This window comes from Drosophila takahashii, chromosome 3L, assembly GCF_030179915.1.
Source record: "Drosophila takahashii strain IR98-3 E-12201 chromosome 3L, DtakHiC1v2, whole genome shotgun sequence".
NCBI lineage: Eukaryota > Metazoa > Arthropoda > Insecta > Diptera > Drosophilidae > Drosophila > Drosophila takahashii.
The window spans coordinates 21,806,678-21,820,024 of NC_091680.1; the positions used below are offsets into that span (position 1 = coordinate 21,806,678).

General features: G+C 36.5%; 2 protein-coding genes across 10 annotated transcripts in view; one reads left to right on the forward strand and one right to left on the reverse strand.

Annotated features, from left to right (window-relative positions):
- Positions 1–13,347, forward strand: part of AstC-R1 (Allatostatin C receptor 1) — a 204,849-nt gene that overhangs the window by 44,840 nt on the left and 146,662 nt on the right. The window lies entirely within an intron of this gene.
- skl (sickle) lies at positions 1,834–3,205 on the reverse strand. The gene has a single exon (XM_017153110.3). The coding sequence runs from the start codon at positions 3,104–3,106 to the stop codon at positions 2,780–2,782; it is 327 nt and encodes a 108-aa protein (XP_017008599.2). The 5' UTR covers positions 3,107–3,205; the 3' UTR covers positions 1,834–2,779.

The window sequence follows — 13,347 nt, forward strand, 5'->3', positions numbered from 1 at the left end:
CTTATATTAGGGCAAAGCCAACTCTAATTTATTTTTAATAATCTTGTTTCATAAATTTTTTCAAGTTCCCTTTGAGTTTTGCAAACATTCCTTACCCTCGGGACAGAAGTAGAAGTAAGGAAAAGCAATTGATTTGCTTAGTAAGTTTGTGTACTTTCAATTAGGTTAAAAATGGCTCGAAAGGCACTCAAATATCCTGATACCCAAGTATATGCTTGTTGTTATGAGTGTTTGCAGAAGGAGGATTTGCGGAGAGAGGGTTTTCCTAAAAATGTGATAGGCTATTTGGAAGCAACGATTTTTTTCACGAAAATAATTCAAGGAGACATAATATTAAAAGTATGAAGGAACGTATTAAAAACTTTAAATTTGTATATTTTTTTGAGTTGCTCACTTGACTGCAATGCCTATAAAAATAACTTTTACTTTATCTAAATTTCATATCACTTTCACATACCCTCTAAAATATCTGCATTAATCTGCTGCTTATTTAGAAAAAAATCTGAACTGTTTGTTTACGGGTCACTTTACCATTCCATCTCCAGCACTTTTTAAGACCCAGCTGGACGCACGCAAAAACACACATGCACTTGAGGCTTTCACCGCTTTCACTGCTTTTCCCCGGAGAAAGGGTTGCAGAAGGATGAAGGATACGATAGCATGTGTGGACGCTAAAGCAAACAAAAGTGCAAATTCCCGGGGGGACATTTGATTGAATTCAGACAGTTAACCGTCCTCATAATGCGCATTTCTGAAACCGAAAAAAAAAATTGGAAATCCTTTGGCTTCTGCTTATCTGCCTGGAAGGAAAATATCAAAAAATTTTAAAATCGTCTTCAGGGGCCGGGGAACAGTTTATTTGGCAAATGGTATTTGTTCTTTGCCAGTTCTTGTCCTGATTGATATTATTATGGATCCGTCGGTCTATTGATTGATGGCTTCGGTGGACGATGTCTAAAACGAATCTTCTATTTGGATTTTAGAAAATTAAAAAAGCAGCTTAGCATCAGCATTCTTTCCCCAGTATTATTTGCCTTATACAAAGCGTATTAAAAAATCGAAAGTTGAAAGATTTCTGTCGTCTGTTTTTATTTTCCAAGCCCAGCCCAAAGGCAGATTTTTAACTTGGTTGGGTGGCGCCACGCGACATTTTTCCGCATCGATTGTATGAATCCGGAAAATCGGGATGAGGGAATATGAGGAATTTTTCAGTGTCCTTTGTGTAAAAAACAGCTTTGATCTCTGCCGCCGCTAACCATTTTATAATGTTTCGATGAGGGGTAAAATGAAGTACTTTTTTGAGGTGGCAAAATGATATCCACAGTAGTTATAAGTGAATTGAGCGATATAAGCTAATTAACATGTGATCTTTTATTCTTATTTGATTCTTATTTTGGCGGTGAAATATGTTAAAAAAATTTGTGGTGTCCAGTCCACATAACTAATAAAATTATGGTTAAATGAAAATTAGTTATATCAAAACATCTACATAATAGAAATAGGCTGTAAGCATTGGGCCTCTAAAATTTATTTGATGCAATTCGTCCAATATTACAATTATAGTCTACAAAATATTAAATATTATTTGAAATTATTTTAAGTATAAACATAAAAAACTGAAAAATTACAGGATATTTTCAACTTTGAGGTTCTTTTTCTCAGAATCCTTGCGTCAGAAAAATGTCGTAACACAGTATAATTAAGCTGTTTGCGACTTCAGGTAACAGAATCAAACTTTTTTTTTGAGCACTGCCAATCTTTTCTGGCATTAATAAAATCAGAAAATTTTAAGTTCTGAAGACTTGTTTTCTACTCCCATTAAAATAAAAAGTGTTTATTTTAAGTTGGTAATATTTTTATTTCATTTTATATCCATACGCTTTATTTTACTTAACTTACATTTAAATTACTTAAAGGAATGTGTAGTTTGGGTTATTTATGTAAATATTTCTACTTTTGAACTTGTACTATGTTTATGCTCGTGACGCGAAAATGCGCCTCTTCTCCGGTTTATTCCGCATAGAGTCCTAGCCACATATTGCTTATAAGTATAGATCTAAAAACTAAATTGACACACACACAGCTTAAACATCGACGGCAAAGTAAATATAAAAATATATATGATTTTTGTTTAAAAAATATATTTTCATAACTATTTGCTAAGTTTAAGAAGCATTCTACCTAGGAAGTTGAAACTTTAAAATTTCCCCATAAATAGACACCAAGAGAGTTGTTTGTAAAAAAGTTGTAACTATTTATAGATATAGAATATAGAATAGTTTGGCTTATCAACTAAGTTGGTTTCGATTTGAAAACTAGCTGCTGCTTATAAAATTTTGTCTCCAATATTTTTTCGGATTCTTCATTCCATCTTACTTTGCACTGGGCCGACCTCCATAGAGAACCTAACTTATTGAGTTAAATCAGTAAAACTAATTTAAATAAGTTTACTAAACAAATATCTGGACTGGAAATATTTTTAGCAAAATTATTTATCACATTTGCGCTTATCCAAAGTTTTAGATTTTGTTTGTAACCCGACGGCAATTAAGAAACTATGGGCAGGAATAATTTCCAGCAAAGAAAATACTTGTATAAAAAATTATTCTTTTTTTCTGGGGTTTTCCTTGGGAAATTGATTCACATTTCTCTGTCACTGTCTCGCTCTTTCTCTCTCGAAAAGTTTTCGGGCTGCGCTAGTTCTCACCAACGTAAAGTAATCACAAGTTGCGCTTTTAGGAGCTTGGTGTTGGTGTTTAATTTGTTTTTTCCAAAATCTTTACTGCGCCTGCGGTTGAATTTGAACGGTGGCCTTTAGTTTGCTGGATTTTCCTGTTGCCTTGTGTTGTAGGTAAAATTGCTTCAGGACCTTGCACATTGTGATGGCCAGGATTTTCCAGGCCAACAGTTGCTCCTCGGCGCTCGGAGGCGAAGCTGGCTCACTTGTTGCTCCTGGTTGGGGAACGTCCTCCGCTGCGGACGGAGGTCCTTCGAAGTCCACTTGATCATGTCCAGGATCTATGGAGAAAGCCATAGGACTATCCACTTGATCGCCACTCGGTTCGGACTTTGAGACGTGCTCTTCCTCGAAAAATGGAATGGCCATTTTGGGTCTCTCAAAATTTTACGTAAAAATGGGACTGTAAAAATGTCCTGATTTTTTCCAGGGGTTTTCCTGCTTTCCCAGATGTGAACTCTTGGCGAGTTGTCGTACGACTGAGGAGCTCAGCTCGCAGGACACCCGTATTTATACCCGGGAAACGGCGGGAGAATTAGCCGCCCTCATCCCTTCTGTCTCTCTCAACCGCGCGCTCTCTCTCTCTATTGCCCATCTTCTCTCCCTTTCTCTCTCTCTGCCCATATCTGTGCCGTTATGTCGAGCTACTTCATCACGTGCAGTAAACGTTTCCTCAAAGGAAATCGAGAGAGTCACACTTGTGGCATGTTACGTATACGTTGTATCCATTACGTTACTTACACCCAATATACGTTTCGCGTTCGAGTTTTGAGGGGTGCTTCGAAATAATATAGCCTTCCTTACGTTTTTCGAATTAGGAAAGAGAAGTTTTCGAAAAAAACCCCTTACAGTTTGGAAATAAATTTTCCGTAATATCCATTTTCGGTTTCGAATTTTAAGGGGAAATGGTTTATTTTTACGGTTTATTAAACAATCTTTTAGGTTTAATAAGCCTAACTAAATGTAACTGATGTGTAACTACGGTTTTATTTTAAGAATAATATATTTTTTTTTTAATTCTAAGCCTTCAAGTGTCATCTGTATAGTTTTCTAAATTTTTCGAACAATGAAGGGGAAGATTTCGAACTTTTTCCATAGCTTACCCGAAAATTTGCCTTTGCTGTGGCTTAGTTTGCTTTCCGTCTTAGCTTTTCCTTAGTTTTTGGCTTTGTTTTGGCCTTGACCAATTTTGTCTGGGCTTTTTATACCCGTTACTCGTAGAGTAAAAGGGTATATTGTATTCGTGCAAAAGTATGTAACAGGGAGAAGGAAGCGTTTCCGACCCCATAAAGTATATATATTCTTGATCAGGATCACTAGCCGAGTCGATCTAGCCATGTCCGTCTGTCCGTCTGTCCGTCTGTCTGTCCGTCTGTCCGTCTGTCCGTCTGTCCGTCTGTCCGTCTGTCCGTCTGTCCGTCTGTCTGTCTGTATGAACGCTGAGATCTCGGAAACTATAAAAGCTAGAAGATTGGCATTTTGCATGCAGATTTTAGGAGTTCCTACGCAGCGCAAGTTTGTTTCAAAATGGTGCCACGCCCCCTCTAACGCCCACAATCGCTTATATACGATTTAAAAAATTTTAATATTTTGGAAAAGTAAAAATGCAGTTTTATTGTGTTTATCAATACCTATCGAAATTAGAAGAAATTTTTCAAATCGGACCATTCGTTAAAAAGTTATGCGTGATCAACGTTTTCTATCTCTATCTCCATCTCCCTCGCACTCCCTTTACCTGAGTAACGGGTATCTGATAGTCGGGGCACTCGACTATAACGTTCTCTCTTGTTATATATAATTTTTAACATGCGTTTGAGACTGTCTCTTTTCGAGAGTGCTGATTTTACTGTTAATAAATGTTTCTGTTACTAATTTAACGTAACATAAAACGTAATTCTGTTTAGTTATTTGAATTTATTGTATTTTTTTTTTTACAACATTTGTACAACTGGGTCCTCAAAACGAAATTAAACCTAAAAAGAAAAGAAAATATGAAATTGCAATGGGACAAAATTTATTTTATTATCCGTAAATTATTTTGAGATTCTAAAAAATAACTCAAAATGTATTCTTATCAGTCTTTTCATCTGATAAAAATTCCTAAATCCGCTCCCCAATTTTCTATTATTTAAAACAACCAATTTCCCGTCTTACATCTGCGTACGACCCTAAGAACAATCGGTTAACATTTTGCGAACCACATGCCAGGAATATTTTATGGTAAAAAGGAGTGTCTGGTGGGGTCCGTTGCTCTATCCCCCGTTTTACACTCTGCCAAATCAATTCCACAAATCAACATAATCAACTTCTCGCCGTAAGTCCAAAATATAATGCACTCGCCGTCAAGAAACTTCTTTTGTTACCCGCCGAATAAAATGGGTTTGAAGCAGCCGAGAGTAAGAAAGAAAGCAGAAATAAGTGCCGTAAAAAAATGTAAAAACTTTTTTATAGTTGCCGCATAAAAAATGTAAAATAAAATCCAACCGAAGAACTTTAAGGGAAACAAGAGAGAACGCTATAGTCGGGTTGTTGTCCCGACTATCTAATACCCGTCACTCAGCTAAAGGAAGTGCGAACGCTGTGTCGGGTTGGTGTCCCGACTAATAATCGTAACTCAGCTAAAGGGAGTGCGAGGGAGATAGATATATAATTTTTGATTGCGTATAACTTTTTAATGAATGGTCCGATTTGAAAAATGTCTTTTACATTTCGATAGGTATAAATATACACAACAATACACAGACGGACAGACGGACATGGCTAGATCGACTCGGCTAGTGACCCTGATCAAGAATATATATACTTTATGGGGTCGGAAACGCTTCCTTCTAGCTGTTACATACTTTTGCACGAATCTAGTATACCCTTTTACTCTACGAGTAACGGGTATAAATATGCGAAAGAGTGCACAACAAAAGGAAATTACCTTTGGGGTGTTCAGGTGAATGGGCGGGGTCCGATAATGACATCCAAGAGATGATAACCCCAAGAAATCAGAGGAAAAATCCATGATCTAATTTGCTAAACACTCGAGCGAAATCCGTGGGGCTGGGCATATCACTTACATATACCTGTAAAACTCGCAGAAAGGAATTCACGAAAGCAAAACAAAGAAAAGAATTGTTTTCGCTTAAAAGAACATTCAAATGGAAATGTTCTGCATGGCTCAACACAAACAACAAGTGCAGGCGCACACACAAACTGCGTTTATTTAGTTGGCAAACAAAAAAGGGAAAAAGGAGCAAAAATGGGATCCAAAGGAAGAAACGCATCGCATCGAGGGAGTAGCATTTGAGTACCTCCAGACAGACAGACAATGCATATTCCTATAGGTACGCCGTATTCGTATAAAAGTGAAGTGCGCCGGGGCATGTGCAGCACACGAACAAAAAACAAGACGGCAGGAAAAAAGTGCAAGGGAGCAGCACCCAGAAAAGTGAGTTTCAAGGACAGACTGATAAAAGGATACCCTTCTTCTTGCAACGAGGGCTGTCTTTTTATCCTCAGTCAAGAAGGTTTGATTCTGCACAGATCGTTTAAAGATAAACCAAGATCCCAATTATTCAGGGTGAATTGTAAAGGACAATACCGATTAGTACAGTTTAATAACGTGTACATGTCAAAAGAAAATATTCAACACTTTAGAATAATCTTACAGACCGATCAACATAGGATAGGCATAAAAATAATGTTGTTTATTGATCCGATATTGTTTACTATACCTGTATACAGTGGTGGTCACGAGTTTAGCACACTTTGCTCGCCCATCGTATTTTCGCCATATCTCCTTTCTCGTTAGAGATTTCGACTTTCTGTTTTCACCCACCTTCGTGCTGGAAATAGAGCAACTTCCACTGTTAATATTGTCCCATTCGCTTGTACCGTTCTTCTTTGGCGATATTTTAAGTTGTGCAACCTCCAAAATGAGCTGGACACGAGTTTAGCACACTTTAGCACATTTATACCTTTTCACCCTTCTGATCATTTTTTTTCGACTTTTTACTCCTTATTGTTATTAGTGAACCTTAGTAAGGTACAAAAATAAAGAAACGAAAAATCTAGATAAATCACAGGGACTCTGGTACATAAATAACTAAAATTATCTAAATATCCCATTTTTAGGCAGGATAAGTGTCCTAGTTGATCCTTGTTGGTCCTAATCAATTATATTTACTTGTTTTACTTAAAATTAAACAATTATAAGATAATGCGGTTGAAAACATAGAGCTGGGACCTGATACAGTGACTCCACATTGCATGGCATTTCAGCAGATCCTGATTTTCGAGTCCTTTCAAATTTTCTAAAAATCTCCGGACCACATATTTTTGTAGCCAATTAAAAGGCAAAAAAAATGAGGTATATTTCATTAGAATCGGCTAACAACTTCGTAGGCAAAGGCATAGCAACACTTTGATATTAAGATTCAAGTTTCGATTCTATGAAATTTTGTATGCAAATCGTGCTTTAAGTTAAAGCTGTAATGTTTTTATTTAGAACTTTATGCGTGTCGCAGGAAGTTGTTAACCGATCTTAATGATATATACCTCATTTTGTTTGTCTTTTAATTGGCTACAAAAATATGTGGTCCGGAGATTTTTAGAAAATTTGAAAGGACTCGAAAATCAGGATCTGCTGAAATGCCATGCAATGTGGAGTCACTGTATCAGGTCCCAGCTCTATGTTTTCAACCGCATTATCTTATAATTGTTTAATTTTAAGTAAAACAAGTAAATATAATTGATTAGGACCAACAAGGATCAACTAGGACACTTATCCTGCCTAAAAATGGGATATTTAGATAATTTTAGTTATTTATGTACCAGAGTCCCTGTGATTTATCTAGATTTTTCGTTTCTTTATTTTTGTACCTTACTAAGGTTCACTAATAACAATAAGGAGTAAAAAGTCGAAAAAAAATGATCAGAAGGGTGAAAAGGTATAAATGTGCTAAAGTGTGCTAAACTCGTGTCCAGCTCATTTTGGAGGTTGCACAACTTAAAATATCGCCAAAGAAGAACGGTACAAGCGAATGGGACAATATTAACAGTGGAAATTGCTCTATTTCCAGCACGAAGGTGGGTGAAAACAGAAAGTCGAAATCTCTAACGAGAAAGGAGATATGGCGAAAATACGATGGGCGAGCAATGTGTGCTAAACTCGTGACCACCACTGTATCTCTTTTCCCAGATATTTTTTATAAGAACATGAATAAATTCGGTCGCAATTTCTTTACAAATAGACTTTAAAATAATACAAAAAAAATATAACAAATTATCTAGTTATAAGTAATTATAAAATATATATTTAATGAGTTCCGACTAATTAAATGTCAGGTTTTTCTGATTTATAAATCAAATTTAAACACGTACTGGCTACATTTTTCCGAAAAGAGACGCAATAGTATAAAGTTTTATCTCTTCCATTTTCCGATTAATTTCCCTACTTCCCTAGATTGCATCCCTGTTTTTGCCAGTCGATATCAGCTCTTCGTTAATGGCTATTATAGGGTATTTACCTTTCCAGTGAGGATGCAGCACAATACGCAGCATAAAACGCTGTTTCGTTTTCGTCGTCGGGGCACTTTGTTGCCTTCTGGCTGTCAGATTGATATTAAATTATATACCTTATTATCATTGCAGTGTTTGCTTTTTTTTGTTTGCCATCCATGTCAGAGGGGGCGTGGCAAGTCGTGTTTATTTACAGCTGGCAACAATTGTTGCTGAAATGCATTTCACTTTGGCGCACTTTGGAGGATGCACCTCAAGTCAAAGTCAAAGCCAGGACACTTCACATGTGGCTTCCCATACCGCGCTCATGGGTGGGTTTTGTTTTGTTTTCTTGTGTAAACTGTTATTTTTCAAGGAGGTGGAAGGATACAAGAGCTTTATGCTTGATGGTTGCGCCCAAGTGACATTAAATGGCAGCCACATCCTTCGGCTTTCGTCCCGCTCTCTTTACATACTTCCATCTCTTTCCCTGCCATAAAGTGGCTAAAGTGGCAGCTTAAAGTTCCACTGCACTTTAAAGCTTTTCCGTTGAGATGACGTATAAAATATTTATATTTCCAGCTATTTACGCATTTTTCCCTTATACTGACCATCAAAATAAATTGAAGTAATTTTAGTTCGATGCGCAAACTAAATGGGATTAAAGATTCGATTGTTGATTGCCTGGGCAGCTTTATTTGTTTATTTGCTTTGTCTTTATGAGAGGTAGAAAATGCAATAAACAAGTCGATTGGTAAAATGAATATTGGGGCTTATTCATGCTTCAAGTGATCTAAATACGTTTAGGAACAGTAGGTGCTGCGAATGGCAGATAAAATTAATTGACACTTCATGAGTTAGATGCTACAGGACTAGTAAACTGAGTATTATATCCTCGGTGTAGTCATTTTAAAATTTAATACTGTCCTGTTTTGGCAAAATAATTACCTTAAACCCCGAAATTGTGAAACACACTGATGGCTAATCGCCTCCATTGTCTGCAGCAGGCAACCAAAAGTGCCGCACTAATTAACAAATTGATTTATGGAAACGAAAATGACAAATCTCCAGGGACAAGAACCCAATCATCAGGGTAGCGCCGAAAAACTCTCATATGCAAAATATTTTTGGCAAAAAACAAAGCAGCAACGACAATGAGGAAGAACAACCCTTGGGGATGGTCGAAAAACTTTGACTCTGCGGTTAAATCTGGAACTCATCCACCGCAGACAGACATTTAATTAAGGTGTCTTCATGGTAACAATCTCCGACTGAACTCGAGTGGCAAATGAGTCTAATTAATAACGAGGCATTTGCAGCATAATTCATTTGGCAGCCAAACTTTTTTTTGGGGATGAGTAATTATTTCTAAGCTTTGTATATTATTTGTATATGAATATTTTCTGTATAGAAATTACTTATGATATAAAATACTAAGGCTAAAAACATTGTAAGGTTCCTTAAATTAAATCAAAGTATCCAGTTTCTCGAACCACATTTGGTCATTTCTTTTTTTTCCCATTTTTTAATTTTTTGTTTTACCCGCAAACTTTTTCTTCTCATTTCATTTGTCCGGCAATTTTTCTTTTTGGTGTTACCATTTTGATGACTTAAGCCAGGCGTCTGACTTGAATTTATTGCCGGGTTGATATGTTTGTGCCTTGGTCCACCGTAATTTATGCAAATTGTTTAGCACTCTCCAAGCATTCTACAACCCCTAGAAACTACAATTAATTTCCAAGTTCAATCATATAAACCGAAAACCTCCCGTAAATGGTATTTATTTTTGGGTTGGTCTCATATAATCGAATTTTAAGGATAAACATTGTGGTGCAAACTAGAGTAAATAAACATTCTAGACCGTCCAAGACATCAAAAGCGTGTTTAATTTATGGTTCGTTAGGTCAGCCATTTGCTGTCAGCCAGTGAAAAGGCTTTTGTCTGGGCCTGAACCTCGATCCAAAACAACCGTATGCAAATCAAATGGAGTATTCATCTTCGTCAGTTCTGGGACCCTTTTGCGGGTCCTTTGAGGTGTTGGCTTAAACACTAAATGGAAATTATACGAAAAGGGAACTCCAAATTCCACCCCTCCGATGGGTCAAGAATAATTCCTTTTTGATTTCCCTCCCCCGCCTGGGAAAACTGTGGGAAAGTGGCCACTACACATGTGAGACGAGTAGGAAAATTTATGTGTGTCCAGTTTGGCCATAAAAAAGGGACAACAAACTTAACTCAACTTTCTTCGTGGGGAGAAACATTCGGAATGATTCTGCAAGGATCTTTGTGCGGTCAGTTCAAGTAAACATAAAAGGCGACAAAGTGCCACTTTGGTGCTTTAAAATTGCTTCCCCGCTTGTTACTTTTAAATGCATTCAATTGCCAAGTATTTTTGTATTTTTTATTTTAAACTCCCAATTATGAGGGTTGTTGGGCCAAGAAATGTCTGCTGGGCATATCAAAAGGCCGATTCGGTTGTTATTAAATGTTTTACGGCTCGAACAGACCAGATATACACAATGGAGATTTTTGAATTGTTGAGCCCCAAGGAGAGTTAATGTTTATTGTGTACTTTTTATCGTCAGCTCAGCTTTTAATTTAAATGATATAACACAAAATGTTTGACTTTATACGGAACCCCAGAATGTAATATGTGAAATGTTTTAACAAGAAGGGCAGCCTTTGAGCTTTTAAGTCGTATGAAGATACTCTTCAATTCTTGACATAGATTTCCAAAAATAAAAAGAGATTGTTTAAAAAGTAAATTTATAAAATGCTTATGGTTTTCCTGATTTTATTTAATTCAATTCAATTTTTTGTCATTTAAATTGTGTTTTATTTTTTGGTAGAGTATTTAAAGTTCTTTGATTTCCCTTCAAATTTCCTTGACAGCCATTCGATGTAAAAACCGAACATTAAAAATAATTTTTATAGTCAACTTTATCTGCAATTTTCTTTTAAAATTATTTTTATATACTTTTCTACTCGGGGATGTTTGCAAACTTCGTAGCATTACCTTTGGCCTCCCTCATTTTTATTGGATTATATTTATTAGTTCTTAAAAAATGTGGCTCGACTCGTTTAATTTGGTAAAACGGCGAGTTTTCGAACAAAACGTTTTTTAACAGCACGTATAAATTTTCTTTTGAAGGATTTGCTCGCTGCAGAACAATTGGAATTTATGAGGCCTTCAATTCGGGGGCGTGCACTGCAGGCATCAAATAAATTCAGCGATCATAAAATTGTCTGCCGGCAAATCCATCCAATATATCAAACATATTTGACTACCAATTACAGACACCTTCTCGTCGCCTTTTTGGAGGTGGGAAAAAATTGTGACTCAACGCACATGATAATTTATCGCACATGCCTACATGAACATGTCACCCCTCGCAATTCGATGGGGCGGGGGTTCGAGTGAATATATTCATATTTTCCCTATATGACCATTGTCTTTATCCCTTTTCGGGCTCAGACTTGGGCGATGATTTGCAGCCGCTGCCAGTAAATCAAGCCGGGAGCATTAGATCAGATCAGCAGCCTGCAAGGATAATAAATGAATTGTTTATGGACCGACAAAGTGGGCAAAGTAATGCCCCTTCTCTTGATTTTTCTCCATCTCTGCTTTTTTGATATATTGCGTCTTATTCTGAGGTGGCTAAGCTACCTACATGAACATCATGGAGTGGATTTAGTTTGCATGATAGGTCTTTGACTTTGTCAATATAGATTGACAGAGACTGTTTAGAGGCTTTGACTTTAATTGTCCATTTGGTTCTTATGGAGTAAATTAATTAATTAACTTGGGTAATGAATCTTGTTTAATATCCCTAAAATGATCTTTAAATCTATTTATAAAAAAAAAGAAAATAATAAATTTGTTTAAAGAAATGGGTAACAAAAAAAAAAAACACTTTTAAACTTGTTTCTATATTTACGAGGTTGTCCTCGAAGTATAGGGAATTCTTTAAATTTATTTGTACTTAATATCTTGAAAACTTGGTGTGATGATCTGTAAGCTTTCATTCAAGGCTTATTCACACCGTTCCCTTGTTACATCCATTTCGTTGTCCGTTCCTTCGTAATTCCCACCGCATCCCCACATTCTTGTTTCCCTTTCAGTTTTCAGGTTACCCCACAATCTCCAATATTTACTGTCCTTCCATTGCTGCCCAAAGGACAATTGTTAGGCGTCGTGTCGCCTGCCATCCGTTTGTTGTTGTTTGTTTCTGGTTGCTGGCCACACGCCGCAGCCAAGTTCCTCAATTAAAAAGGGTCCTTCGCTGGGTGGACTCGGTCATGTCCGGGCAAATACGTCCATTGACGGCAGAGAAAAGAGTTCAATTGAAGCCTGACATATTCCTTTGTGCGGCGCGAGGGGTGAAGCGGAAGGGGGAGGGGTCATGCAAATTGTCGAAATATTTTCAACTGACCAACAATTGAGTGGGTGGTTCGGAGGCAACGGTTTCCCACCTTTTCGTGCTGTTGTGATTGGTTTTTGTCTAATGGAACTCGAGCGTGGCAACAATTTCATTGAATTGGATTTCAATATAGCACAAAAATGCGTGTCTGTGTGTCTGAATAAAGGGAATCGCGTTGCCTTCGATACCCTGGAAACGGGAAGGGTACTTCGAATTTTTCTAGATTTATCTGGTATGATATATCTATAAAATGATATTATCAAAATAAATATGTTCCTAATGACTTTGACCAATAACAAATAGCTTTTTTATACCTATCCTTAAAATGAATTAAAACACCATCCTAACATTTAGCCAAAATAAAATTTATTGTATGTCAAATTAACAGGAACTTTTCATTAGCATTTTAGTAAATTACTGGTAACAGTAAAAAAAAAACTAAAATTTTATTTTCCCTTAAATTTAAAAATTTTAAAGGGACGTAAACGGTATATTATGGTCGAAATACTTGCACCCAGAAAAAAATATGGACTTAAAACCCAAAAAATGGACTTAAACTAAGGTAATATGGACTAATTTTGGACCTAAGGAATCTTAGACTTGTTTTAAGTCCTAACACACTGACTTGTTTTAAGGCCATGATGGTCTTAAAAAAAGTCCATATTACCCAAAAATTTAAGCATTTAGATATTCATCTAAACT

Bases quoted from the DNA above. Each gene is read 5' to 3' on its own strand.
- skl (XM_017153110.3), bottom strand. From the start codon at position 3,106: ATGGCCATTCCATTTTTCGAGGAAGAGCACGTCTCAAAGTCCGAACCG.